The sequence below is a fragment of the Schistocerca nitens genome, chromosome 4 (genome assembly GCF_023898315.1).
Source record: "Schistocerca nitens isolate TAMUIC-IGC-003100 chromosome 4, iqSchNite1.1, whole genome shotgun sequence".
NCBI lineage: Eukaryota > Metazoa > Arthropoda > Insecta > Orthoptera > Acrididae > Schistocerca > Schistocerca nitens.
In genome coordinates, this window is record NC_064617.1 from 113,634,287 (window position 1) to 113,657,200 (window position 22,914).

General features: G+C 43.7%; 1 protein-coding gene across 1 annotated transcript in view; it reads right to left on the minus strand.

Moving 5' to 3' along the window:
- The window catches only part of LOC126252149 (uncharacterized), a 169,979-nt gene that overhangs the window by 76,150 nt on the left and 70,915 nt on the right, over positions 1-22,914 (minus strand). Inside the window, exon 3 of the mRNA XM_049953017.1 lies at positions 14,294-14,531. Within this exon, the coding sequence (XP_049808974.1) occupies positions 14,294-14,531 (238 nt within the window). The remainder of the gene's footprint in view (positions 1-14,293; positions 14,532-22,914) is intronic.

The window sequence follows — 22,914 nt, forward strand, 5'->3', positions numbered from 1 at the left end:
TCAGCAGGATAATGCACGACCGCATGTTTCAGGTCCTGTACGGGCCTTTCTGGATACAGAAAATGTTCGACTGCTGCCCTGGCCAGCACATTCTCCAGATCTCTCACAATTTGAAAACGTGTGGCTAATGGTGACCGAGCAACTGCCTCGTCAAAATACGCCAGTCATCACTCTTGATGAACTGTGGTATCGTGTTGAAGCTGCATGGGCAGCTGTACCTGTACACGCCATCCAAGCTCTGTTTGCCTCAATGCCCAGGCGTATCAAGGCCGTTATTATGGACAGTGGTGTTTGTTCTGGGTACTGATTTCTCAGGATCCATGCACCGAAATTGCGTGAAAATGTAATCACATGTCAATTCTAGTATAATATATTTGTCCAATGAATACTCGTTTATCATCTGAATTTCTTCTTGGTGTAGCAATTTTAATGGCCAGTAGTGTATTTTGGGATGAAGTCTTATTATGTCTGCCGGCGAAAATTCACGGAAAAATGTGAAAAGGAAGCACCAGCGAAAAGCGTTATTCAGAAGTTACTGAAAAAAATGTCGTGAAAGAGGTTCAGTGTTAGATAAGAAACTTGTCAGACATAGGTCAGTTAATTCAGGATGTTAATGCAGTAGCTACATCTCCCCTAAAACAGGTTAAGAAAAGAAAGAAATTACTCCGATTTCTACAAATTCATATGCACACTTCATTACCTACGCATCCACACACTACAGAGATTATTCATAATGAAGATTAAGGAGAAGGATATAGATTGCAGATCTGGGCACAAATGAAACAAATTGCTCCCTACTATTCTTTTTCATACACGGGACAGGACTATGATAAAAGACAACAGAAAACTAAGATGCTTGGTTGATTCCAAAGGGAACAAGGAATAATAAACGATATTAATATGAAAGGGAACTGAAACAGGCCTCTTTCAACCTGAAGTAAGGCTTTCCAGCTACAGGCAGCAAGACCCTAGGTACTTTGGTTCTGATGACGTGAACGTTAGCGAGTTTCGCAGCTAGTTGCCAGCTCTGGCTGCAGCCTCAGTACACACGCACAGACGTGCAAGCAGATTCCAGCCAACTCTCTGGAACTGCGCTCCGACAGACCGATCGTTGCCTGATAACGCCATACCGTGAAGCACTCACATCATAGCAACTATAACGTAGGCCAAGGAGGAACGACACTGAGAGTTTTAATTAATATAACGGGAATATTATTGTTGTGTTATTTTAACTGTGGGTACGGGAATATATCAGTTATTTTGTAATTATGTTTTGCATATGGTAACTGAAAGTAATTGGCCATTGGTGAACAAAAATAGCCAAAGCACGTGCCAAGACTGTAAAGAAAAAGTTTAATGTGCTGAGTACGAAGACACAGAGAACAAACGGAAAAAAATTCAATGCCATCGTTCAATATGCTTTAAGCAAGTATGTTCCGACCAAAGCCTTAAGGGTTGGGAAAGACCCAACGTGGCTTATTAGCCGCATTAGAAATCTGCTACATAAACAAAGAGTGTTTGTCACAGATTCAAGAGAAGTAAATAGCTAGCTGACAAACAAAAGCTGAACGAAAGCGAAAATCAGCTCCAGGAGAGCAATGAAGGAAGCTTTCAATGATGTTAAAAAGCAAATTTACGTCAAGCAATGTGAGAGGTTTTGGGCTTATGTAAAATTAGTAATCAGTTAGAAATCATCCCTTCATTCACTCAGAGGTTATACTGGCACGGAAACGGAAGATCACAGAGAGAAAGCCGAAATAGTGAATTCAGTCTCCCGAAACTGTTTCACCGCAGAAGATTGTAACATAGCCCTACCTTTCAATCATCATACGAAGGTCGAAATGGTGGAGATTGAGGTAACCGATCGTGGACTAGAGAAAGAACTAGAATCGTTTAGTAGTGGAAACGCATCAGGACCAGACGAGATATCTACAAACTTCTACAAACATTGTGCAAAAGTGTGCTGGCGGACGCTGGTGCTAGTGCATCATGCGGCACAGAGGTTACGAGAGTATCGATAGAGGCCACGGTTATCTCTACTAACCTAAGATGCATTATTCTGTTGGAATTTGAACTTCCTGCCATTTTTCTGAAGGAGGGTAGGGGAGGGGGGTTAGGCTATTGGAGATAGCCCAATTGACCTATCTTACCGCCAAAATCCGCCATCTTGAATGACGTCATCGCCGCCATCTTGGATGCATCTGGCAACAGTGCAGAGTGCGCCAGAGCATAGGTTGTTCCAATACTGCTGCAGACTTAGTCTCTGGCATAGAGACAGGCAGCACATAGTAACCTTATAGTGAACATAGCAGTCTTCTACTTCAAAAGCATTGAGGTTGCGCCGGCCGCGGTGGTCTCGCGGTTCTAGGCGCGCAGTCCGGAACCGCGCGACTGCTACGGTCGCAGGTTCGAATCCTGCCTCGGGCATGGATGTGTGTGATGTCCTTAGGTTAGTTAGGTTTAAGTAGTTCTAAGTTCTAGGGGACTTATGACCTAAGATGTTGAGTCCCATAGTGCTCAGAGCCATTTGAACCATTTGAGCCATTGAGGTTGCATGACCTGTACAGAAGAGAGCGTGTGGCACAGCACATGGAAACTTGAGTTAAGTAGCTCTTTGTTTGTGATTAAAGAACCCAGTTACTAATTGCGTGCGGTTTGTGTTATAGAACGAAGATACCAGCCACCAACCAACATCCTCTCCTTGATTCCCATGGTACAGCTCTACAGAGACAACGAGACGACATAAAAGCTGCTAAAGAGAATACAACAGAAAGGACTTGCTAAACTTCTAGCATCACTTTAGTGTAGACTGCTGGAGCAACGAAGGTATCTAGCAACTGGAAAAAGCGCAGGTCATTCCAGATTTCAAGAACGCTCGTAGGGCAGATGCACATAATTATAGGCCTATATCGTTGACGTCACTCTGTTGTAGAAATGTGGAACATGTTTCATGCTCATTAATTATGCCGTTCTTGGAGAACGAAAATCTCCTCTATAAAAATCAATGTGGATTCCGCAAACAAAAATCTGCGAAACGCAGCTCGGTCTGTTCGTTCATGAACCCCATAGAGCTGTAGCTGAGGTGCTCAGGTGGATGCCGTGTTCCTTGACTCCAGAAATCCATTTGACACCATCCCGCACTGCTGTTTAATGAAAAAACTACGAGATTGTCGACTATTTGACCACATTTGCGGCTGGGCTCCAGACTTTCTTGCAGACAGAACACAACTCTCAGTGGAACAAAATCGATAGATATGAAGATAATTTCTAAAATACCCCAAAGTAGTGGTGATAGGGCCGTCACTGTTTACATTGTATATATATGATCTAGTAGACAATATCAGGTGCTCTTTAAAGCCGTTCGAAAGTGATAAGGTTGTCTCTAAGGAAGTGTCAACGCCAGGAGACATTATCGAATTTTTAGAATGATCTGCAGAGGGTTGATCAATGGTGCAGGCTCTGGCAGTTGATCCTGAATGTAAATAAATGCAACGTATTCCGCATGCATAGCAAAATAAATCCGCTATTGGACAACTTCAATATTAATGATGAACTGTTGCAAACAGTATCTACCGTAAAATGTCTAGGGGTAACCATCCAGAGCGACCTTAGGTGGAATGATCACAAAAACAAATAGTATAAAAAGTAGATGCCAGACAGATTCATAGAAAGAATATTAAGCAAATGTAACTCATCCACGAAGGAAGTGGCTTGCAAGGCGCTTGTTCGACCGATTCTCCAGTACTGTTCATCAGTGTGGGACTCTTACCGAGTAGGACTGATGGAAGAGACAGAGAAGATCCAAAGAAGAGCGACGCATTTCGTCACGGGATCGTTTAATTGGCGCTAGAGTGTTAGAGACATGCTCAACAAACTCAAGTGGCAGACGATACAAGACAGGCGCCGTCCATCACGGAAAGGTTTACTACTATTGAAAATTCGAGAGAGTACTTTCTGGGAAGAGTTGCACTGTGTATTCCCCCCCCCCCCACCTCCCCTAGGCTTACTGACAATTATTCTTCCCGACGCGCTATTCGCGAGTGGAACAGAGTAGATGTGATCACTTAGTGGAACCAAAAGTATTCTCCGCCACAGACCGTTAGGTGGATTGAGGAGTACGATGTAGATGTAGACGTGGAATATCTACGTGTACTTTTGTTAAATGTTTGCCACTGTAGCCTGAAGATGAGGTTTGTACCTCGAAACATGCTGCTTTTTTAAATGACTAGCTGAGCGCCCAGTGTTGCCCTGGTATGCATTTATTTTAATTCTAGTAGCTCGTACCCTCTTTCCCTGTCTGTCCATCTCCTCTGCCTCCGCCTCTGTCCATCTCCTTCTCGCTCTTCTCTCTGTCTTACTGCGATATAGCGAAAAATGTAGCGAGCGATAAACTTTTTTCATTTCGTCTTTTTGAGGGAGTTCTCGGCGAGGAAAAGCTTGTTAAAGGTTTGAAACGATGCGTAAAGTTTGTTGCAAGTCACCAATTGCTCTCGTCCTCAAATACTCGACAGCCATATAGTACGCTGTGCAACAAGTAGTGGGATTAAACATAAAGAAGATTGTATAAGAATCGTATTCGTTTCTTTAAGTCGTATCACGTAGCATATATCGACGAAGAAAAACATTTTGAGGAGAATGATAAATATCAAAAGTGAAAGGGTAAACTGCTTTTTCAGAGAGAACCTTTTTTCTCGAATTTGCGTAATATTCTACAAATGAATAAGCATCTTACACTACACAATTTCTGTAGTAGCCTATTTTCTTCCTGAGGGTTGAAGCTGTCCGATTACCAGATTTCATTAAAATTGCTTCTGCTGGTTAGTATTAATAAATTTAAACGTCCTGGACAATGCGACAGTTTTTCACGCATGTCATTGTTAATGATGTCACATATGCTGCACTAATGTAGTGTGCGTAGACATAATTTTGCAGGTACATTCAGCGAAATACATAAATACTCCCGTAAAATGTAGCACGAATACAGTAAAGAAGTAATAAATTAAAAGGTAACACCTGATGCGGAAATGAAGAACAGAAATGTAGTTACCGAGAAACTTTTTCCCTCTCATCCCTAGGTGGGGGGGGTGTCAGCGAGAAAATGTTGCGTAGAGGTTTGGAATTATGTATAAAGTTTGTTGCAAGTCACTAAGTGCTCTCGGTCTCAAATACTGCATGAATATGGACTGCGTATTCGAGCATCGTGGTCTACACTCCTTTTTGATCCCGACCCTCGCCCCTTTGATAGGTAGACGATCCTTATTCCCTGATCGTTTCTTTCCAGAAGTAAGTGATTCGTGTACCAAGTTTGGTTGAAATCGTTCTAGTGATCTCGCAGGAGATGTGGAACATAAGTACATACATTTTTATAACACGTATGAATAGCTTTCTTCGTGATCCGATTTTGAGGAAATATAGCCTATGCGGTGCCCCTAACTACGCTGAAGCTACCATACAAATTCGCCGAGTAGCTTTGGAAATCAGCGTGTTGAGACAGACGAAGAAGAAAATTTTAATAAAACTTTAAATCACGATATTTTTTCCGTGATACGATTTTCATGAACTACAGCCTATACTGTGCCCCAAACTATGCTAAAGTTACATGCGAAAGACCATAAAAATCCATGTAATAGTTTTCGAGATTATGTTCAAAGGCAAAGAGACAGAGCGACGATTTTACAGACTATTATTAATATGGATGTAACTAAAACGTGAGAGAATAAAAACTTGTGGCTGGTCTCTGATAGACCCTTCCATATTTTTGAAACGGCCACAGTATATTAGTGGCGTACAGATCACTGTGCGCCACATTTTATTAGACTGTGTTTTATTTTCCTACCAGTGGACAACGACAGATTTGCCGACACATCAGCATTCTATCTTAGGTAACGTTCAAACGAATGTGGTGAGAGATTTAAGTTTTTTGTGATTTGTCCAATATTTTTCCAAAAATTTTAGTTACATGTTCTTAACGTGTTGACAGGGTGACAGCTTCACCCATGTGTTTTGGTAAGTGGTCAGCCAGTCACATTTCCCTCTGCCTTACTTTTAGCTCCCTTGTCGTTTTAGTTCTGTTTTAATCTCGCATACAGGACATTTTACCCTTTCTCCGTTTTCTTCGCACGTGAGAGACAGAATGATTGTGTGGTAAGCGCGAGTGAGTGCATTAATGTCATTTTATAGGCTTCCCCTTCTCTGTACGCTGATATTTTCGCAATTTTATCCGCGTTCGTTTGTTTTAACGAGTGTAAGGACGCTGACAACCTCGCCGTTGAGCGCCCATAGACTCCAAATACAGACGCATATGAACAGGCAATACTGACTTACAAGGGGAGGGCCACGACGCTGCGATCACAGATTTATTTCAAACTTGGCGCACCTTTATTAGGCCATTAAAACAACACACTGTGCAAGTAATAATTTTAACTACTCTGGCAATTCCGAGAAAATCGCAATAAAAGTTGTATCATCTATTATGTGGCGTATGTATCTGTCCCTAAGTGCTAGATGCTAGACATCGTGATGGGCAACTGTAATCAAAAAACTGAGTAAAAGAATCAACTATCAACTTGAATGGATGTCACGTGACACCCGTCCCGATCAAAAGGCAACGAACAATACCAAACAAAATTTTAAAAAAAGTGCTTAGCATTCGTGCTTCGTAAGACAAACGTGTATGGTGCGACGGTTCGACTCCCACTCAAAACTTAATTTCTACTCTATAGTTTTTTCCTTTGAGGTTCGCCGATGACATTGTAATTCTGTCAGAGACAGCAAAGAACTTGGAAGAGAAGCTGAACGGAATGGACAGTGTCTTGAAAGGAGGATATAAGATGAACATCAACAAAAGCAAAATGAGGATAATGGAATGTAGTCGAATTAAATCGGGTGATGCTGAGGGAATTAGATTAGGAAATGAGACACTTAAAGTAGTAAAGGCGTTTTGCTATTTGGGGAGCAAAATAACTGATGATGGTTGAAGTAGAGAGGATATAAAATGCAGACTGACAATGGCCAGGAAAGTGTTTCTGAAGAAGAGAAATTTGTTAGCATCGAGTATAGATTTAAGTGACAGGAAGTCGTTTCTGAAAGTATTTGTATGGGGTGTAGCCACGTATTGAAGTGAAACATGGACGATAAATAGTTTGGACAAGAAGAGAATAGAAGTTTTCGAAATGTGGTGCTACAGAAGAATGCTGAAGATTAGATAGGTAGATCACATAACTAATGAGGAGATACTGAATAGAATTGGGGAGAAGAGGAGTTTGTGGCACAACTTGACTAGAAGAAGGGATCGGCTGGTAGGACATGTTCTGAGGCATCAAGGGATCACCAATTTAGTATTGGAGGGCAGCGTGGAGGGTAAAAATCGTAGAGGGAGACCAAGAGATGAATACACTAAGCAGATTCAGAATGATGTAGGTTGCAGTAGGTACTGGATAATGAAGCAACTTGCACAGGATAGAGTAGCATGGAGAGCTGCATCAAACCAGTCTCAGGACTGAAGACCACAACAACAACATAGCTTTTTCATCACAGGCCGTATATGGTCTGCACCCAAACTGTCGGAACGAAGAGAAATTTTTCAAAATGTCAACGAGGTGTGGTTTCCTTTAGAAACCCTGAACATTCGCTATAAAAGCGGGAAAACTGCATTCATTCGATTTAGTAGATGTCGTTTCGATTTATGTTTTTAATCTCTGTACGACAAATATCATCCTGCAACGTGTGATGTCGACAGCACATCCGAGAAGTAGCTTACATTAGTCTTGTGGTCTGGCACATTGCGACTTACCATATTACTGAAGAACGTCATTCGCATCATCATTATTTATCGAGGTTTGACTTGGGCTTTCCAAACCTGTCTCTCATCCTTGAAAATGTAATCAAAAATAGTAAATAACATATGAAATTCACTGCAGCTTCATAAAAATGCACATGGTTTCTTTTTCATTATATTATCTCTCTAATGTCATATAAATTAAATAATGAGACCAGCGATGAAAAAAATATGAATTAAGAAATGAGCGTTAGCGGGACTTTTTACTGCTTTTTCACCGCTATTTTTATTCCTGAAATTACCTAAAACTACAAGAAAACGAAAACTCATGCCACCGCCACTTTTGCCCTAAATATTTAGGAAGAATCCCCTATAGGAAAGGTCCACCGCTTCAGGCGTTGGTCCCTATCACGGAAGACCCCAATAAGTTCTACCAAAAAAGAAAAAGGGAAAAAAGAGGAAAGGAGGATACATGGAAGCTACTTTTTCAATTTTTTATTGTTATTTATTTCTTTGAAAAGAACCTGGAAGGGCAGAAGAGAGAGCACATTAACTCTGATAAACTGAAAGACAAAGGCAATTGTGAGAAATTAGAGAATGCATATTGTGAAATCATGATGCAAGGACAGGAAATGGAACGCACAGAAGGAAGAGGGGATCGTTTTAAAAATGGGATCAAAAAGGCCGCTAATGAAACGCTTTGAGTCAAGTAGAGGAAAAAAGTGAAGAAAGATGGGTAACACCAGATATGATAACCAAGATGGATGACCGCAGGAAATGGAAAACTGTAAACACAGAAGAAGGGCAGCGCAACTACAGGAGGTTCAACAGTGAATTAAGAAGAGAGACAGAAAAAGCAAAGGAGAAATGACTGACAGAAAAGTGTGACAAGATAGAGAAATTAGAGAAAGAAGGAAAATATGATTTGATGTACAAAGAGGCAATGGATTTGACATTCAGGGAAAAGTGAAACAACAATGGACTAAAGGAAGTAGAGGTAGCAGACGGTAAAATGGTGAGTGAACCCCAAGAAATAATGAGAAGATGGGAAGAATATATAGAATGGCTATACGCTGCAGACAGCCGACCAAGTGAAGAAGAGCTTGGGACAGAAGAAGATAAAGTTGCAAATGCTGACAAACGAAATGCAGTGCTAACTAGTGAGATCGAAGCACCTATGAAGGAGATGAAAAATGGAAAGGTACTGGAAATTAATGAGATTCCTGCGGAACTGTTAAAGTCATTGGAGGAAGAAGCGACTTGATTCAATTGTGTAATCAGTTATACACGACAGGAAAACGGCCAAAGGACTTTACAGAAAGTCTCTTAATACCTATAGAAAAGAAAAAAGAACAGCAAAAAGTGTGAGGAACGTAAAACAGTGAGCCTGATATCGCATGCAACCAAAGTCTTGCTGCGGACGCTCAACAGAAGGCTATATGGAAAGCCGAATTGTGTACTAGGAGATGAACAATTTGGTTTCAGGCGAGGAGTGGAAACTAGAGATGCCATTGGGCTACTGAGAGTGATAGGGGAGAGGGGTACATGGAGAAGAAAAGGAAGGTGTATGTTGCGTTCATTGATCTTGAGAAGGCTTTTGACTGTGTCAGGTGGGTCAAACTAATGGAAATCCTAAGGAAACATGGAGTTGACTGGATGGATAGACGGCTAATTAGAAATTTATATTTGAACCAGAGAGCAAGAGAAAGAATAGGAGGTGTGATGAGTGAAGAAACTGAACTTGGAAGAGGTGTAAGACAATGTTGTTTTATTTATCACCAACGCTGTTCAACATCTATCAAGAGGAAATTATTAATGGAAGTTTTGATGGAAGGAGAGGAGTTTGTATAGGGGATTGGAGAGTAGAATGTATACGATTTGCAGACGACGTGGTTGTGATGCCAGAGAGTGCAAGAGAGATGGAACAAATGTTAGATGATCTAAACACAAAGTTAGAAAAATATGGAATGAAGATTAACAAGAAGAAAACGAAAAGTATGGTAATTGGAGGAAAGGGGAGAAAATGTCGGCAGGCCATTGTGGCCGAGCAGTTCTAGGCGCATCAATCTGGAACCGCGCTGCTGCTACGATCATAGGTCCGAATCCTGCCTCGGGCATGGATGTGTGTGGAGTCCTTAGGTTAGTTAGATTTAAGTAGTTCTAAGTTCTAGGGGACTGATGACCTCAGAAGTTAAGCCCCATAGTGCTTGGAGCCATTTGAGTTTGACAGAATTCCGTATGGAAATACGGGGAGAGAAAATAGAGCAAGTGAATAACTTCAATTACTTGGGAAGTGTAATAATGGATGATATGTATTGCTCAACAGAAATTAGGAAAAGAGCTGCAATAGCAAAAGAAGGATTCAAGAGGAAACAGAAATTACTTTGCGGACCATTAAACAAAGATGTGAGGAAAAGACTGGCCAAATGTTACACCTGGAGCATTGCACTGTATGGTGCTGAGACCTGGACATTGAGGAAGGAAGATGAAAGAAGATTGGAGGCGCTAGAGATGTGGATATGGAGAAGAATGGAAAAAGTGAAATGGGAAGACAGAGTAAGGAATGAAGAAGTATTAAGAAAAGTTGGAGAAGAAAGAAACATGCTGAAATTCATCAGAAAGAGAAAACGGAACTGGATAGGACATTGTTTGAGGAGGGACTGTTTATTGAAGGAAGGAATAGATGGAATGGTGGAGGGAAAAAGGGGAAGAGGAGAAAGAAGGTATCAAATGCTGGACAATATTAAAGGAGAGAAACATTCAAAAATGAAAAGACTGGCTATGGACAGACAAAAGTGGAAGAGGCTTAACCCATGACAAGACCTGCCGTAAGGCAGAATAACATGCTACTACTACTACTACTGCTACTACTATTTTTTTTTTATTTTGTCATAAATGAATCCATGTCCGTCGCAGAAGCACGTCTCGCAAAGAATGGCAATCGCCTTCGACATCAGCGGGAAAGAAAATCCCGCGTGGTGGTGACACATCAGCAGACGATCGATGCACGTCTTCTCGGAAGTGTGTATGAATAACCGTTGAGCGGATCGTGTCTGTAAAATGGAAGAAGGATCATTTGTCAGCTGCTCTTTGCATGGACGATCCGGCTGCGAGGGGAGTCGTGGAAAGCGCTCCGGAGAAAGTTCGAGAAATATTGATGCTACTTTGGGTTCTTAAGTACTGGACATTGTCGGTCGTTAAGGTACTGCCAGATATCGAGGGCTGATTTTTCACCACCACCAAACAGATAGTGGACTACGTGGCCGCTAATATGGGTCACTGAGTAGGTCTTAGCACGTGGGTGATGCCGTCAGGAGTCGTGCGTGTGATGAACGGCAGCATCTGGCGGACCAAAAGCCAAACATTACTCGACTCGCCGCGCACGAGTCGATAGCCGTCGTCGCTTTGCACGTCACACGTGGTACCTAATGGCGTTTGCGCCACGTGGATCCGGTGGAGGTGAGACTGGCAGACTTGCTTCCCATTAACCGTCACATACCAGGTGGACTGGACATCCGACGGAAGAGCAGCACTGCCCGCTACACGGCATTCCACCGGACGAGGGGATGTTTTTCTTCAATCACATTCGGCGGAAGCCGCGACTGCAGCGAGGCATACCCTATCCTGGCCATCGGTCGACGTGGAGGGAGAAGCACGGTCCTGATGTAGCTACTGATATCTTACGGACGGCACCTTCGCACAGATACAGGGGATGGCCAAAATAATGTAAACTGTGGTAGTAATGGAATGGTTGTGTTTGACGGTCAACAACGCAGGTAAGGCACGTGTCGCGCTGGACTCTGCGTGCTCAGTACCGTTGTTTACGAGTAGTACACAGTTCGTATTTGCATTCAGAGGCCGACGTCGACGTGCAATGACCTAACATAGTTCCAAAGAGGGCAGGTTGTGGGGGCCCTACTAGCTCGAGCATCAGTAACCAAGACAGCCAAGATATTGAATGTTCCAAGAGCAACTGTTCAACAGTCATGACAACCTACACAAAACATGGAAAGACAAGTGTAATAGTGGACCCAAATGAAAACTAAATGACAGATCGCTAACACGAACTGAGTTAAAGCAACATAAAATTACGGCGGCTAAAGTCACTTCAGACCTCAATAGCCATCTTCGAGACCTGTATCTATCGATACTGTTCGCCGAGAACTCCATAATGCGAATATTCATGGACGGGCTGCTATACCGAAACTATTAGTGACGACAACCAACGCAAAGAATCGTAAAGTATGGTGTCAGGAGCATAAACCTTGGACGGCTGATCAGTGGAAACATGTCATATGGCCCAACGTCTCAACGTTTACGTTCGGAAAACGCCAAAAGAAGACTAGAATCCTGATTGTTTGATTACAACGATTAAGCACGGAGGTGGAAGTGTGATGGTGTACGCAGTCATATCATGGTATTCTGCTGGTCCCAATATTACTCTCAAAGGCCATGTTACGTCCAACGGTTAAGTGAACATTTTAGGTGATCAGGTGCACACCACGATTCAAATGTTGTCCCCAACACTGATGCCATAAGTCAGCACGATAACGCACCCACTCTCACAGCCAGGACAGTACAATCGTGGTATGAGGAGCACGCAACTGAACCGCAGCGCCTTCCCTGGCCAGCACAGCCCTCGGGCTTGAACATTATCGAACCCTTGTGGGTCGTATTGGAGAGCCGACTCCGGAGCAGATTTCCGCCTCCCTCGTCACTGCAGGGGTTAAAAGAGGTTCTGACGGAAGAGTGGCATAACACTCCACTCGAGAGTATACGATGATTATATGCCAGTATCGCAGCTGTTTTATGGGCAAATGGGGGTCCTAGCTCTTGTTAATAAACCATTCCCAAGTACAGTATTGGTCATTAAAATTGCTACGCCACGAAGATGACGTGCTACAGACGAGAAATTTAACCGACAGGAAGAAGATGCTGTGATATGCAAATGATTAGCTTTTCAGAGCACTCACACAAGGTTGGCGCCGGTGGCGACACCTACAACGTGTTGGCGTCAGGAAAATTTCCAACCGATTTCTCATACACAAACAGCAGTTGACCGGCGTTGCCTGATGAAACGTTGTTGTGATGCCTCGTGTAAGGATGAGAAATGCGTACCATCACGATTCCGACTTTCATAAAGGTCGGATTGTAGCCTATCGCGATTGTGGTTTATCGTATCGTGACATTGCTGCTCGCGTTGGTCGAGATCCAATGACTGTTAGCACAATATGGAATCGGTGGGTTCAGGAGGGTAATACCGAACGCCGTGCTGGATCCGACGGCCTCGTATCACTAGCAGTCGAGATGACAGGCATCTTATCCGCATGGCTGTAACGGATCGTGCAGCCACGTCTCGATCCCTGAGTCAACAGATGGGGACGTTTGCAAGACAACAACCATCTGCACGAACAGTTCGACGACGTTTGCAGCAGCACTGACTATCAGCTCGGAGACCATGGCTGCGGTTACCCTTGACGCTGCAGCACACACAGGAGCCCCTGCTATGGTGAACTCAACGGCGAACCTGGGTGCACGAATGGCAAAACGTCATTTTTTCGGATGAATCCAGGTTCTGTTTACAGCATCATGATGGTCGCGTCCGTGTTTGGCGACATCGCGGTGAACGCACATTGTAAGCGTGTATTCCTCATCGCCGTACTGGCGTATCATCCAGCGCGATGGTATGGGGTGCCATTGGTTACACGTCTCGGTCACCTCTTGTTCGCATTGACGGCACTTTGAACCGTGGACGTTACATTTCAGATGTGTTACGACCCGTGGCTCTACCCTTCATTCGATGCCTGCGAAACCCTACATTTCAGCAGGATAATGCACGACCGCATGTTACAGGTCCTGTACGGGCCTTTCTGGATACAGAAAATGTTTGACTGCTGCCCTAGGCAGCACATTCTCCAGATCTCTCACCAACTGAAAACGTCTGGTCAATGGTGGCCGAGCAACTGGCTCGTCACAATACGCCAGTCACTACTCTTGATGAACTGTGGCATGGTTTTGAAGCTGCATGGGCAGCTGTAACTGTACACGCCATCCAAGCTCTTTTTGACTCAATTCCGAGGCGTATCAAGGCCATCATTATAGCCAGAGGTGGTTGTTCTGGATAGTGATTTCTCAGGATCTATGCATCCAAATTGCGTGAAAATGTAATCACACGTCAGTTCTAGTATAATATATTTGTCCAATGAATATCCGTTTATCGTCTGCATTTCTTCTTGGTGTAGCAATTTTAGTGGCCAGTAGGGTAAGTAGAGGTGTTCACATTATTTCGCCTATCCCCTGTACATGAGGTAGATAATAGACAAGTAAAACTTGTTTTGCGATTTTGACGGAACCACCAGAGTGGTGTGCCTTGGTACTTGCACATGATGATTTTTTATTGGGCTACTAAAGGTGTACAAAGTTTGAAGTAAATTCGTGATCGAAACACCGTGGCGCCTCGCTGTTAGTTGGCCAGCGCCGTGTTTTGCAGTACAGAGCACAGGTGGAGGGACTGACCGCGCGCGCTGCGGCTGAACAGCCTCATGCGGGCCATATCGCGGCGCGTGGCGTCCTCTGCGCGCAGCCAGGCGCCCAGCACGTCGGAGGCGACGTCGGCGGCCCGCGCGTCGCCCGCCAGCAGGCGGCACACGGCGCGCCCCACGCGCCACAGCAGCCGCACGTAGCCGCCCTGCAGCCGCACGTAGTCCTCCTCCAGCGCCAGCACGTCGCGCGCCTCGCGCACCACCACCTCCACCTGGCACACCACGGCGTCCGCCGTCTAAACACCTGACCGCCCGAGGTAACGAGACGGTAAAACAAAAACTGGAAGCTGCGCACCTATTTATGATGCACAGAGACACAGCTAGATCAGCAACTAAAGTGGATATATTTCTTTTGCAAATAAAAACCTCCTTTGCTTGCTGCACTGTGTAATGTTGATGCATTAAGTTGTTCTGAAAGCGGTGCTCATATTCAAGACAATAAAAGCGGGTTAAAAGGTGTGAGCTATCTGGGGAAGTTAACCTTGCATTACTGACAAGGGAACCTCCCTATCGCACCCCCCTCAGATTTAGTTATAAGTTGGCATAGGGATAGGCCTTGAAAAACTGAACACAGATCAATCGAGAAAACGGGAAGAAGTTGTGTAGAACTATGAAAAAAATAAGCAAAATATACAAACTGAGTAGTCCATGCGCAAGGTAGGCAACATCTAGGAGAGAGTCAGCTTACGAGCGCCGTGGTCCTGTGGTTAGCGTGAGCAGCTGCGGAACGAGAGGTCTTTGGTTCAAAGCTTCTCTCGAGTGAAAAGTTCAATTTTTTATTTTCAGACAATTATTAAAGTTCAGGCACTCACACATAATCAACTTCGCTCTCCAAAATTCCAGGACATGTTTAGATTTGCTTGAACATATGCAGGATTTGACGGTCTACACACGGAAACATTTGAAAACGTAAAAAAACGTATGTTCTGACAGAGCACAGGGAAAACTGTGCGACTGTGAAACTGTTGCATTCATTTGTTGCAGTTTATGTGACAAACTCTTATGTTTTCATCACTTTTTTGGGAGTGATTATCACATCCACAAGAAAACCTAAATCGGGCAAGGTAGAAGAATCTTTTTTCCCATTCGCCAAGTGTGCAAGTTAGGTGGGTCGACAACATATTCCCGTCATGTGACGCACATGCCATCACCAGTGTCGTAAAGAATATATCAGACGTGTTTTCCTGTGGAGGGATCGGTTGACCTATGAACTTCCGCACAAATGTTTTCGGTTCCTACTGGAGAGGCACGTCCTTTCGTCTACTAATCTTACGGTTTTGCGGTGCGGTCGCAAAACACAGACACTAAACTTATTACAGTGAACAGAGACGTCAATGAATGAACGGACAGATCGTAACTTTGCGAAAATAAAGAAAGTAAAATTTTCACTCGAGGGAGGACTCGAACCAAGGTCCTCTCGTTCCGCATTCGCTCAATCTAACGACGGGACCACGGCGCTACTCAACTCACATTGTCCTTCATGTTGCATATGTTACACATGGACTACTCAGTTTGTATGTTTTGTTCATTTTTTCATAGTTCCACACAACTTCTTCCTGTTTTCTCGATTGATCTGTGTTCAGTTTTTCAAGGCCTATCCACTGCGTCAATTTATAACTAAATCTGAGGGGGGTGCGATGGGGAGGTTCCCTTGTGAGCAACTGTTTCACCAGGTATCCAGTCTAGCTTACCAAATTCCCAACCAGACTAACATTAATTATAATCTTTTAATAGTCGTCTTATGACAACCTATATATACAGGGTGTTACAAAAAGGTATGGCCAAACTTTCAGGAAACATTCCTCACACACAAAGAAAGAAAATATGTTATGTGGACATGTGTCCGGAAACGCTTAATTTCCATGTTAGAGCTCACTTCAGTTTCGGCAGTATGTACTGTACTTCCTCGATTCACCGCCAGTTGGCTCAGTTGAAGGAAGGTAATGTTGACTTCGGTGCTTGTGTTGACATGCGACGCATTGCTCTACAGTACTAGCATCAAGCACATCCAGTACGTAGCATCACCAGGTTAGTGTTCATCACGAACGTGGTTTTGCAGTCAGTGCAATGTTTACAAATGCGCAGCTGGCAGATGCCCATTTGATGTGTGGATTAGCACGGGGCAATAGCAGTGGCGCGGTACGTTTGTATCGAGACAGATTTCCAGAACGAAGGTGTTCCGACAGTAAGACGTTCGAAGCAATTGATCGGCGTCTTAGGGAGCACGGAACATTCCAGCCTATGACTCGCGACTGGGGAAGACCTAGAACGACGAGGACACCTGCAATGGACGAGGCAATTCTTCGTGCAGTTGACGATAACCCTAATGTCAGCGTTAGAGAAGTTGCTGCTGTACAAGGTAACGTTGACCACGTCACTGTATGGAGAGTGCTACGGGAGAACCAGTTATTTCCGTACCATGTACAGCGTGTGCAGGCACAATCAGCAGCTGATTGGCCTCCACGGATACACTTCTGCGAATGGTTCATCCAACAATGTGTCAATCCTCATTTCAGTGCAAATGTTCTCTTTACGGATGAGGCTTCATTCGAACGTGATCAAATTGTAAATTTTCACAATCAACATGTGTGGGCTGACGAGAATCCGCACGCAATTGTGCAATAACGTCATCAGCACAGATTTTCTGTGAACGTTTGGGCAGGCATTGTTGGTGATGTCTTGATTGGGCCCCATGTTCTTCCACCTACGCTCAATGGAGCACGTTATCATGATTTCAAATGGTTCAAATGGCTCTGAGCACTATGGGACTCAACTGCTGAGGTCATTAGTCCCCTAGAACTTAGAACTAGTTAAACCTAACTAACCTAAGGACATCACAAACATCCATGCCCGAGGCAGGATTCGAACCTGCGACCGTAGGGGTCTTGCGGTTCCAGACTGCAGCGCCTTTAACCGCACGGCCACTTCGGCCGGCTATCATGATTTCATACGGGATACTCTACCTGTGCTGCTAGAACATGTGCCTTTACAAGTACGACACAACAGGTGGTTCATGCACGATGGAGCTCCTGCACATTTCAGTCGAAGTGTTCGTACGCTTCTCAACAACAGATTCGGTGACCGATGGATTGGTAGAGGCGGACCAATTCCATGGCCTCCACGGTCTCCTGAGCTCAACCCTCTTGACTTTCATTTATGGGGGCATTTAAAAGCTCTTGTCTACGCAACCCCGGTACCAAATGTAGAGACTCTTCGTGCTCATATTGTGGACGGCCGTGATACAATACGCCATTCTCCAGGGCTGCATCAGCGCATCAGGGATTCCATGCGACGGAGGGTGGATGCATGTATCCTCGCTAACGGAGGACATTTTGAACATTTCCTGTAACAAAGTGTTTGAAGTCACGCCGGTACGTTCTGTTGCTGTGTGTTTCCATTCCATGATTAATGTGATTTGAAGAGAAGTAATAAAATGAGCTCTAACATTGAAAGTAAGCGTTTCCGGACACATGTCCACATAAAATATTTTCTTTCTTTGTATGTGAGGAATGTTTCCTGCAAGTTTGGCCGTACCTTTTTGTAACACCCTGTATATATATAAAAGAGAATTTAAATAAAAAGAAATAAATCAGTTTATATTTGGACATTTATTTTAACATTGATCATTGTTCCGCTAAAATTTCAGTATATCAAACTTGATTCATAACTAAACTGGTGCCTTATTTAGGATTGTGAAAATGTGAGTTTGTAATCTTACGGAACACATCAAATAGCGAACCAAGATTGGGAGACTGCATACAACACTGCATTCATGAAATAACACACGAAGAACGTTGAAACATATGCAAGAGGAAATTAACCACAACCAACCGATTCAATTTTCACCCAAAGAATTTACGTTCGAAGTGCAATCCTGTCCGTCATGAAATTACCACACACTGGTATACTAAACTCATACTAACTCTCTGTGAAATCTTCCCGAAAAGAATGGCTGAGGGCTACTTTGATGATTACACCACATGCTTCACGTGGTCAACTTGCTTTACACAAACAGTGTAACTCCACAATAATTTTTATAATTAAAATAAATTACATCGAAACGCAATTTACAAAAGAAAAACCTCGAACTGGTTACTATCGTCTTACTATTAACCTGATGGGTCAAATAATTGTATAAGCACGTGGTACTGGTCTCACAAAGTACACCCCACGTGGGTTGAACATAAAGAAAAGTTGCTATATTGAAAAATATTGTCAAGACGAGACGTTATAATCTTACACACATTCGCATTTAAGATTGATGATCTTAGTTAGAGTTATGGTTCATCAACACGTGGTTCCACTTTACTCACAAAGGAGTGAAAAAGCAACTACTGGAAGATATTCTGAACTTCACACTCGAATTACACTGCGTTGCAGTTTAAGATAACATAAGATATTTTAGATCTAAACCTGAACTAAAGGTGATTAAATTTTCAGTTAGGCTGAACTTAAGAAATCCATTGTCCTATGGACTTAGCAGACACGCGCTTAGCCGGAGATCTTACCACTTCAGACGCTCGCCGCGGACCGACTGCCATGGGCCCCTACCGAGGGTGCTTCACAGATACAAACGGAAGTGACCAGAGAGGCAGCTTCCTATACCAACATGACAAGCGACAGACAGGACCATACTGAGAATAGAAACCTCTTTGCTTTTAGAAAGCGTAGCTACCTGTTCCGACGTTGGTCCTACTGTTCTCTAGCAGACGGGCTTGTCTGCTACCATCAAGCATGCAACTAGAAATACATTTGCTCATTCATTCTTTCACACAGAAGGGAAGGGGAATGACAGTATCTTATCATATACAGTATATAAAAGAAAGCGGATGTAGGTTCCGTATGAGACTGTGTGACATACATTACATATAAACTGTGTTTTAAAGTGTAGTAGTGTGCCAGATCGTTCTTGATTACGTGTAAAAGTAACATGTTCCACTGTTCAGTCTCCTCCCAGATAGAGTCAGAAACACCACAGTAAATTTAGAAGTGGAATGTATGCCGTAAATGACAACAGATTTAAGAAATTAACATGAAAGGAATCCAACAGAGACCTTTCAACTGTAATTTGTTTCTCTCAGACGCGTTTCGCCTTTTATTACTCTAATGCGTCTTCAGTGCGATTTAGAACGATATATGAGACCTTAACTTTTCCCGGCGAATTGAATGTTCAAATAACTTTCCGGTTTGCTGCCGTGTGACGTAGTCGACCACCGCCGATATTTCGACAGGAGCACACCCTGCCATTCTCAAGACACAACTGCAAGGAGGAAGCAATGTGCCGACAAGGGAAATGACAAGGTTTTGTTGAACAAGCACGATGACAGTCAAAAGATACAGTGTCAACTTTATGATTCGGCGTATCGCAAAATCGGTGCTGACCCTACTAAGAGTGTTGAGAGAAAGACTAATAACCTCCTGAAGAAAAGTTCTTTGTCACAGGAGACTGTCAAGAGTCTTAATTCTTACTGAGCTGTGTCACCTAGATTATATGGCCTCCCGAAGGTCCATAAAGAGGCTGTCCCACTGAGGCCTGTTGTTTCTAATATAGGTGCTCCGACATATAGTGTAGCTAAACATCTTGCTCGTTTGCTGAGCCCACTAGTAGGTAGGCGTGAACACCACATTAAAAACCCTGCAGATTTCTTAAGTCGATTGCAGGCATTGCGTTTGAATGACTGATATTTTAGTCAGTTTCGATGTGGTTTCTCTTTTCACTCGCGTTCCTCTCTCTGATTCGTTGCAGCTAATTGAGGTTAAGTTTGGTGTCGAGTTAACAAATTTGTTTCGAGATGCGCTGACTTCCACTTACTTTTTATTCAATGGTCAGTACTACGAACAGACTGATGGAGTTGCAATGGGAAGCCCGTTGTCACCTATTGTGGCCAATTTTTTTATGGAGGACTTTGAGGAACGTGCATTCGAGTCAGCGACCTTGAAACCTGCGTGTTTTTTTCGGAAATGTAGACGATACTTTTGTTGTTTGGCCTCATTGGAGTGAGAATTTAAACCGGTTTTTGGAACATCTGAATTCAATCCACCCGATTATTCAGTTCACTATGGAGGTGGAAAAGAATGGATGCCTTCCCTTCCTTGATGTGTTGGTGAGAAGGAAGACTGATGGTTCGTTGGTACATTCTGTTTATAGGAAGCCTACTCACACTGACTGCGAGCCGATAGTTGTCACCATCCAGCTCAGCGTGAAGGAATACTTCGTACCTTGGTTCATCGGGCCCATGTTATCTCAGACCCTGAAAGTTTGGCAGCTGAGCTATCACATCTCGAAGTCACCTTTCGTCAGAATGGTTATAGTGAGAGGCAGATCAAACGTGCTTTGCGCTGTCAGGCTTCTGTGCAACGGGTGAGTGACGATAGCAACGAAGTGGCACCTAAGTCTACGGCCTTTTTGGCTTACGCAGGAAGCATTTCCAACAGGATTGGCCGTATTTTGCGGAAATATGATGTGAAATGTGTTTTTCGACCACCTTCTAAGATTAAGGTCCTGTTGGCGTCCGTAAAAGATGGTCTTGGTTTGCGTAAGGCTGGTTTCTATCGTATTCCTAGCAGTTGTGGCATGTCATATATTGGTCAGACAATCAGGACTGAGGAAGACCGGTGTATTGAACATAAGTGTCACATACGCTTACAACAGCCGGGCAAATTAGCTATTGCAGAACATTGCCTTGACACCGGTCATCCTATGGAATACAACAACACGGAGATTCTGGCTTGCACGTCCAGTTATTGGGATAGTGTTATTAAAGAAGCTGTTGAAATCAAACTATCAAGCAGCCTTATAAACAGAGATGGTGGATTTTCTTTAAGCGCTGCTTGGAATCCGGCTCTGTCTCTCATCAAAAAACAGAGGGACAAAATTAGGACTACCTCACCTGTTGATTAATAGTCACTATCGATATTCCTCATGTTGGTTATCTTTGCTGTGCGTCGACACTGCGGTTACTTGTTCTGTGTGTGGTATCTTCCTTGTTTCTCCTCTGTGAACCGAGGTATTAAATTCCCTTGCACACTGCTTCCTCCTTGCAGTTGTGCCTTGGGAATGGCAGGGTGTGCTCCTGGCGAAATATCTGCGGTGGTCGACGACGTCACCCAGCAGCAAACCCGTGAGTTATTAGAACGATATAGTTTTCTTTTTACATGCGTTATTTTTAGATTATAAAACAGTTCATGTCGCGTTTCTTGCGTGGCAAAAAGCAATTGCTGACCGTCTGTTGGTATCTACGTTTAGCCGGCCGCGGTGGTCTAGCGGTTCTAGGCGCTCAGTCAGGAACCGCGCGACTGCTACGGTCGCAGGTTCGAATCCTGTCTCGGGCATGGATGTGTGTGATGTCTTTAGGTTGGTTAGGTTTAAGTAGTTCTAAGTTGTAGGGGACTGATGACCTCAGATGTTAAGTCCCATAGTGCTCAGAGCCATTTGAACCATTTTTGTATCTACGTTTCCTCTCATCTGATCTGGAGGACGTACTACCACGTGTCCTTTCCAAAACATAAGCACACTTTTATATTCTACACTCTTGCACAAATGGTTCAAATGGCTGTGAGCACTATGGGACTTAACAGCTGAGGTCATCAGTCTCCTAGAACTTAGAACTACTTAAACCTAACAGACCTACGGTCATCACATACATCTATGCCCGAGGGAGGATTCGAACCTGCGACCGTAGCACTCGCGCGGGTCCAGACTGTAGCGCCTACGCCTACCCTTTCCTGGGAAGCAGAAGTCTTAGCAGATCGATGAAAGGACAAAGAGTCGCATCACAAATGGTAAAGAAAATTTTTTCGTCCGATATAATTACAAATTTTCACTGTTCAGATTTTTCCTTTACTTGTTTCTTGCCAAATTTCATGGTTATAGTTCAAAGGGGGGGGGGAGGTACCCTATAGGTTTCTATGAGTGACTGCGAGTACCAAAATGTGTGACATAAATGGCCATATCTTTTGATTGCATTTATTTAGAAGCTTTTTCACCGCCAAACTACCTTTTGCATGTGACATAAATTTCATCTTGACACCTCTTAACGTTCCTCAGAAAAAGGGTTTCAACAGTTTGACAGATTGGCAAACAGATAGACACACGGACAACAACGTCGTTCCACAAGGGTTCCGTTTTTACCGAAAGCGGTACGGGGGCCTAAAAACTGCCCCTTCTGGTGGTTCTTTGACCACACAATAGCTGGCCATACACGAGTGGATTTTAGCGACGGGCCACGGATACTTCCGATGAATTCCCGAAAACCCTCAATTGCCGCCCTCGCGTTAAACCGTCGGCGAGTTATCCAACTTTGACGTGGGACTCTAATTGTTTTGTGACGTCACTTTCTGCTGTTTCACGTTTAGGAGCTATTTCGTCACGTGAAACACAACATAAGTGCTGCTATATTTCGGATAATGCCGCGTAAACTAGAAGCAATAAGAAGAAAGAAACCTGACCACGTCACAAGCAGAACTTGGCGAGACGCCATATTGTATCAGTCGTCCTCAGATGAAGGGCATATTCGGTGGGATTTATGTCATAACTTAAACCCTATGAATCTAAACTGTCTCTTAGCGTTGAGGATCTCTCGAGAACGCGTCGGT